Consider the following 8,373-nt stretch of genomic DNA (forward strand, 5'->3'; position numbering starts at 1 on the left):
GGACAATCCTCCTTATTTGCCAGTTTGTCATAGACATTCCCAGAATCTTCTGTTTATGTCGCGGACATTTTTAGTTCTTTTCGTTTAGGCTAACATATTCTCTTTCCCAAAGGGTTGCTACATCAGTGGATGTATAGGACCCGAAACGACATATTTTAAGTCATTTCATAGGATCATGGTCCAAATGGACTGATCTCGGATAGATAGACAAAGGAAAAAGCAGAAAAAAACACATTGTATAATGTTTTAATTATAATAAAAGAACTGTGTCAAGCTAAGTGGAGCACCTATATTGCTTCAAGACTTAAATGGAATCCAATTAGGTTAATTGCATTAGCTTTGGTTACCTGTTATTTCAATTCAAACAGTTACACGCATTCAAGAAAGGAAGTTGTTTTTGTAAAAGAAACTAAAAAAAATGCCAAAAGACGATCCCGAAACTGCAGGTCTTAAAAAAGAGCTGAACGACCTCATCGCCAAATGCAAGGTACCTATTAAGTTGAATTGATTGTGCTACGTTTACACGGTGCTGTCCATTATATATCTTTAACGAATAAACAATGGCACTTGGCATATAAGTTGTTCATAAAACTGTTCACACGACAAGAAAACGCACACCGAGTTTTCAGACGAATATGTACTGTAAAAAAAACGTGCAGGACAATGCTTGTAAACCTAAGGAATGTGGTTCATTTTACTAATGCGTAGAAATAAAAAAGTTACAAGTAAGATTACTTGTAACCCTTACTGTAACTTTCGTTCCGTGTAAAATAATCATGAATTTCCTGGTGATGCGTTGATTGTGATTATGGTTTGGGTTATTTGCTTTGCTCTGAATTTGGGATTTTATTGAATATTGGACTATATTTAAAATTTAAAGACTTTTAGTATAATTTTCTTTACCAATAATTCTAAAACTGTCAAAGCAAAATTTGCTAGTTTTCAAGTGAAATTTGTTAGATGATTGTGCTTTTATTATATGAGGTTAATGACTATCTTATATAATTTGTATATAAATAAACCCGCTTATATCTATTTCTTGACAAAAATAAAGGTATTAAGTACTCTTGTGTGGTAGGATAACCTGGTGGAACCTTCGTTTAACATTTATTAAAATAATGGCACACGTAATATATAAATGTAATTTATAACCATATTATTAGAATGAAACAACATAAATAAGGGTATTACCCTTACTTGTAACTATTCGTTCCATGTAAAATAATCATGAATTTCCTTGCTGGATGCGTTGATGTATTTTATGGTTTTGTTTATTTGCTGGCACTGTGTAGAATAGTATTATTAGTGTAAATGTACGTCCATTAAAAGCGAGTAGCATTGCTATGTCACTTTTTAGGTATTTTAACTTACTTTTCTGCGATTGTGTTAGTGTTTTTGTTGAGTTAAGTCTAAATCGTAGTTTGACTTAAAGTCACTTTCCCAGCGATATCATACTCTTATGTGGTCGAACTCATCTAACTCTGCTTTAGTACAGTCATTGTAGGCTAAAATCAGCTATAACCTCCGATTTCGTTGAACCTCCATAGATTTGGATGAAAATTTGGGATTAAGTATGCTTTACCCTCGACTTCAAAAGTGGCATATGTTCGTCGTGCGCTTTTTGCATTTTAGGGGTGAAATCCACCCCTTTTGTTAAAAATGGGAAAAATGCAGATTAAACCCTTCTAGCATAAGTAATTGTGTTTAATTACATGTTTTTTAAATATTTATATGCATTATTTTAGTTATTTTTTACGCTTTTAACAACCAGTCTTTAAATAGAAAATCATGAATAAATATTTTTTTGTATTTCTGAGTTTTAAAAACGCATATAAACATTACATTACATATTTGATACTTATGATATGATTTTTGAATGTCAGTGAAATTTAAACCCTTAAAAATTACCCACTTATTAAAATATAATTTTAGAGTTTTTTTTACAATAACTCCGTTAATTTTCAAGACATTAATTTAATTAATGTTGTAATTTAAATGGTTAATTCAAAAACCATTTAAAAGGTAACTTTAAAAGATCGTATTAAATAAGAATTTACAAAGCCCTTAGTTTTTAAAAGATAAAAGGTTAAAGGGTCCCGGTTACATGGTTCTCGCAGTAAAAGTAATAGGCTTTAAACGTCTCTATATCGGTTATTTTTCAACCAAAAAATCTTTGTTAAAAAGCAGCTCAAGTTTTGGTATTTTTATGGTAATTTTTACGATTTACGATTTTTCAAGTTATTTTCTAAAGAAAATACGAAAATCTGAATAATTTCGAATTTACTAAATCATACGGTTTTGCAAAAATAATCATTCTTAACCGATAAACATTTTTGATGTTGTCAGTTATACTAAAAACAAGAAAGTCCTTTAGAAACAACCATAGATTTCAATTTTTTGTAGAAATGGTGAAGGATTTATTTTTCGATTTTCCCAAAAAAAAAACGGAGTCATATTATTTTTATCATAACTTGCTCAATTTTGGCCATTTCAGGCGGATCAAGAAAAGGTTGCAGATGCAAAGCTCGGCGAGAAATGTGGCGATATGGGAGATTTGCAGAAAATACGTTTTGTGACTAAGAAAACTTTAAAAGGACACATCAATAAAGTTAACTCTGTACATTACAGTGGTGATTCTCGGTAATAGCCACATTATCTATAAAACAGTAGTAGGAGTGCCGACTTGTAGGCAAAAAGATGAATTCGGGTTTAAAGATCTCAAATATTTGTCTTTTTAGTTGCTGAAGTTATTGGTGTATTAGGTCTTCAGTGTATGTGTTTTCTCATTCTGGCTCATGTCTACTCGTAATGTTTTACAAGCAACGTGGTTTTTGCGTTTGTAAATCTCACTTCTAGTAGAACCACGTTATGTAAGAAGTCATTGGAATGTGACGTTTAAGAGCCTCAATAGCTCAACGGTGAGAGCGGTTGCCGGTTGGTGGACTCATCAATGAGGGGTGGTGGTTCGATCTCCGCTCCGTTGGTCTATTGTCGTACCTACTCCTAATACAGTCCTGCCCGACTTGTTGTTCTATAAGATATGGCAAATATTAAAAAAAAAATAGATTTGGGATTTTAATTAAGACATTTAATGATTGGTCAGGATTCTTTACAATTTTTTTGAAATGTTGAAATACCCAATTACAACAGAGGGGCTTGAGGTGTCAATTTATTAGTACGATTTAACGTTTTTAGGCACTGTGTGACGGGTTCTTTGGATGGTAAATTAATAATCTGGGATACATGGAGTGGTAACAAAGTGCAGGTGATACCGTTGCGCTCAGCTTGGGTCATGAGCGTCGCATTCGCCCCTTCTGGAAACTTCGTCGGTAATAACACAGTCTTCATCATCATCCGTCATCATCATATCAGCCGATGGACGTCCACTGCAGGACGGACATAGACCTTTGGTAACCACTTCCAAACATTACAATCCTAAGTCGCCTGCATCCAGCAAATCCCTGCGACTCGCTTGATTTTGAGGGACCTGGTGGGGGGGTCGACCAACACCGCGCTTTCTAGTGCGGGGTTGCCATTCCAGCACCTTGAAACCCCAACGTCCATCGGCGTCACAGCCGATATTTGTTGACAGTCTTCATGAACAAAAAAATCGATTTGATGTACGGCAAATATTAATTAGGTCTTTACCTATGAAATTGCCGTTCTGCAATATTGGCCATTTCAAATAAAAATAATTTTTGTTTGAAAAAATTCTAATTTCAAATTAATTTTAAAAATACCGAAATTCTTTTTCCAAAAGTTGTCATTTGTTTATTGATTAGTGTTACACTTTCATCGCATTTCAGTTGCGCACTAACTAACTCTTGCGCATTGTATTAGCTCGCTTTTTGTAATTACTCCTTCAAGAGAAGGTTATTTCTCTCTTACATTGCTACACATACGATTGTTGAATTGTCCTTCTGTGGGTGAACTGTATGAGTTTCCAGCATGCGGCGGTATGGACAACATGTGCACAGTGTACGACGTAAACAACCGCGACGCTACAGGGTCAGCGAAGATGGTCCGCGAGCTCGCTGGCTACGAAGGCTTTCTCAGCAGCTGTCGCTTCCTAGATGACACGCACATCCTCACCGGCTCCGGTGATATGAAGATGTGAGTGATTACGATAGAATAGGAAATGATATGTGTTTGTATTGGTATGCTACAGAATAAGATTTATATCAGAACTAGCGGACCCGGTCAAGCTTCGTTTTGACATAAGTGCACTTATTCTCTATCCTACTCTTCTCTTCTATACCTCTACCCCTACCCTACCCCTACCGCTTGACTCTTAAACGTTTGTTTGGGAAATAGAAAAGGGTTGTTTTTATGGTTTTCCCGGCAATTATACTAATTTTTCTTACCTTTAAAACCTTCCCTATACCTCCACGAACATTTCAAGACCAAGATAAGATAAATCCGTTCAGCCGTTCTCGAGTTTTAGCGAGACTAACGAACAGCAATTCATTTTTATATATATAGATATTGTGACGCGATGGTATGGTTGGAATAAGCTGTCTGCAGCCTATAACCTCAGCATTGTTGCGCGACACAAATTAACCACAAAATGTGTTCTACTTCGTATATTCGAATAAGGATTGTGGGAAACTCAGTTGAAATCACTATCTTATAAAACTATATTTATTTTCTATGGCTATTTAATTTTTTCTTTAGTTGCGTGTGGGACTTAGAGGTGGGCAGGAGAGAAGTGGAATTCGATGCTCATGCGGGCGATGTTGTCACCATTTCTTTAGCACCAGGTAATAAAAATATAACCTTTTCGGTGAAGGTCATCTATACAGAATCACAATCACAAGCTGAATAAAAATAACAATTGAAAGCTGCACACTTTTTTAAAAAGAAGAACCTCGTAAGATGCAAGAAAACATAAATACAAATATTTTATTTTGACGTAATGGTCATAGTAGTGATTCTGTTGGTATAGTTAAAATGTGAAAAAAGTCGAATTTATTTTTAATGAAATTCGCAGATATGAAGACATACGTTACTGGTTCAGTGGACAGAACATGCAAACTTTGGGATGTGCGGGCTGAAAAAGCAAAGCAGACTTTCTTTGGCCATGAAGCCGATGTGAATAGTGTCTGTGTAAGTAATTATAAGAGAACCTGAGCAGTTCATTCTTATACTCTTATCCTAAATTTGTTTTAAACTACTAGAGTACACATTATAGCAATACTGCTGATTACAATTGTGTTGCGCCGGGTTTTTCGGGTAGGCTTTTTGTTTTGATTGTTGTTGTTCTGGTATTCTGCAATTTCTGGACCCTTGAACAAGTTCAACTTTCAAATTTTTGATTTTCCAAGTGGAGGATTCCTTCATTACCTTAAATAGTATTACGCAGGTTACACATATGAGTAAAGTAACATTTTTCATTATTAACTTGTTTTTAGTACCATCCAAGTGGTCAGGCGTTTGCGACTGCTTCAGAAGACAAGACTGCTCGCCTATTCGACCTCCGTAGTGACCAACAGGTCGGGCACTACAAACCTCCAGGAAATAGCGGATTTACCAGTTGCGGTAAATTTTTATTTTAACTTAAAATAAACCAGCTTTTACATCCGTCTTCAGAATTTGGTTCGGCTTCAACAGATCCGAATTATTGTTCTGCCATAATAGTAGATTATGAAATGGTTGCTTAAATAATGACGGTCATTAAAGAACGAGTTGCATTTTATAAAACGAACGAAGTGAGTTTTATAATAGGGACACGAGTGCTTAAATGCTCTACTTTATCTAATCTCATAAAATATGAATGTAACAAAATTAAACACTACTACATTTTCCGCGACTTAGAAGGTAAAGGATTGATGGTTGTATTTGTAGCACATTCCAATACATCCATCAGAGTTTGTTCCATATCAAAGCTCGAGTCAGGGATTTTGCTGAAAATAAAAAACCTAAAATGATAAAAAAGTATAGGCCAATCAATACTGTTTTATCAAAGCTAGGCTAGGCACAAGGCTACCAAGAGGTATATCTATAATTTAGCAAAATACAAAAAAGTTGTTCATTAACAAGAACGACAATTGGACCTATTATTTGGTACCTGTTTTCTAGATATAAGTTTCCACAAAATACGAGTTGATCTTACCCACGAGATACTAGTAATACCCACTGATATACGAAAGTGGCAAATACATTACGCCCTTCTTTACAGTCCAGTTGGATCTAATCACTCTGAGCGTCGCAATGAAAACTTGACTTTCTGATTCTGAATAACTCCTCTGCATTGATAATCTCCATGTTAATGATCTTTATGCAATTGAATTAATACAAGTGTTTCAGATCGTTTTAGATCAGATCTTTAAGGGAAATACTTGAGGACAATTAAAAATTACAATTCATTCGTGGTAAGAAATTACCAGCTTTGAATGCCAAATCACTATTAAAATACATTTCCTATTTGATTTTAAAGAGATCCGCAAATCTTCTTTTCATTTAATTTTCGTTGGAATGAAAATTAAATCTATACTTACAATAAATCTGTAGAGAGGTCAATTCTGTACATGAAATATATTTCCAAAAAAACTATCAGGGGGTGATTATTGATCGTATCATACTGATGTCAAAAATGCAATCAGTAGAATTTTTGTCTCTGTATGTTCGTTATAGAAACTAATTAAACTAAAAACTATTCGATTCAATTATTCTTCATATTCCTGGGCAGGTATACTTTTCATCACGCTACGTTCAATAGGAGCAGAGCAGTGAAGGGAAATGTTGGGAAAACGGCAGAAGTTACTCTATTATTACAGTGTTACTACTGTAAGGGCTGGATTAAAGAGGTCTAAGGGCGGACGAAGTTGCGGGCATCCGCTAATTTAATAATGACTTTAAAAATCGGCTGACGTTCGAAAAGACGAGTACAAGAATTTCTTATATCTCTGCAATATATAAAAAAAAATTCTTGACTTTTTTGTGCTCGGTGGTCTTCATAAGGCAGAAATACGTTTTGCAGGTTTGTCACTCAGCGGACGATACTTGCTTGCCGGATCTGACGACAACACCGTGCACTCTTGGGACACCATGAAAGTAGCCCATACAGGTACTTAACATTAAAGACATCGAGAGATCAATTAGCTAATTAAATTATTATTAATAAATACTTCTACGTCTTCCTAGGTCAGCTTAATGGACATGAGAACAGAGTGACTTCAATCTCTATGGCTCCGAATGGAATTGCATTGGCCAGCTGCTCCTGGGATCAGAGCGTCAGAGTTTGGGGCTAGGGGAACCTACCTGTCCATAAAACTGGATGTTTCCAGGCTTGTGTTGCTATGCCACTATTAACTACGATTTGAGAACCTTCTAAAGAATATATTATTTACTAGCGGACCCGGTCAAGCTTCGTTTTGACATAAGTGCACTTATTCTCTATCCCTACTCTACCCTTCTATACCTCTACCCCTACCCTACCCCTACCGCTTGACTCTTAAACGTTTGTATGGGAAATAGAAAAGGGCAGTTTTTAGGGTTTTCCCGGAAATTATTTGATTTTTTCTCACCTTTTAAACCTTCCCTATACCTCCACGAACATTTCAAGACCAAGATAAGATAAATCCGTTAAGCCGTTCTCGAGTTTTAGCGAGACTAACGAACAGCAATTCATTTATATATATATATATATTATATATATTATTTATATTATACTAATTTAGATAAATTTCGTCAAAACCTTTGTCTTTAAAATGTTGAATGGTAGAGGAACGCGCAGGAGCCAACAATATATTAAGAATATGTATTATTTTTATCACCACCTAAAGTTGCCGGTTCTGAAATATTGACAGATATTCATATCCATGTAATTTATAAAAAATTGGAAACTAGTCAACGCCCGTAATACTCTTGCGTGAGTACAAGGAAAATTTCTATTTTCTAAAAGCTTATATGCAAATACCAGTCGCTTGTAATTCGTCGCCTGTATCTTATTATTTACACTTAACGTAAATATAAATTATATCCAATACACATTGACGTGTATGTAACTATATTCAATATATACGTGCCTATAGCAGAATATATGATATATTTTTAGGACGGAATATTATAAATATGCTAGACATTGGTATATTTTTGTTGTTATTAAAAATACTACTAAATATATGGTACTTATTAAAGACTTTCGTTTTTTATTTAACTCTCTAACCTAATAACGTGGTACTGGTATAATATTTTTTGAGGATGTAAAATTATAAATAGATAGACATTGGTATATTTTTGTTTCGTATTAAATATACTGCTAATTATACTTAACCAACCCTAATAAAGTGGTAATATAAAATTTGGAAAACATATTTTTAGCCAAAAAATTAATTTTACTTCAACCCCTACATGTAGTTTGTTTGGTTATTA

General features: G+C 34.6%; 1 protein-coding gene across 1 annotated transcript; it reads left to right on the plus strand.

Annotated features, from left to right (window-relative positions):
• Positions 1–339: 339 nt before the first annotated feature.
• On the plus strand, positions 340–8,140 carry LOC112053417 (guanine nucleotide-binding protein subunit beta-2). The gene is made up of 9 exons (XM_024092823.2): positions 340–487; positions 2,495–2,640; positions 3,196–3,329; positions 3,948–4,113; positions 4,675–4,760; positions 4,991–5,106; positions 5,412–5,538; positions 6,980–7,066; positions 7,144–8,140. The coding sequence occupies exons 1-9, from the start codon at positions 419–421 to the stop codon at positions 7,248–7,250; spliced, it is 1,038 nt and encodes a 345-aa protein (XP_023948591.1). The 5' UTR covers positions 340–418; the 3' UTR covers positions 7,251–8,140.
• Positions 8,141–8,373: the final 233 nt, after the last annotated feature.

This window comes from Bicyclus anynana, chromosome Z (assembly GCF_947172395.1).
Source record: "Bicyclus anynana chromosome Z, ilBicAnyn1.1, whole genome shotgun sequence".
Taxonomy (NCBI): Eukaryota; Metazoa; Arthropoda; class Insecta; order Lepidoptera; family Nymphalidae; genus Bicyclus; species Bicyclus anynana.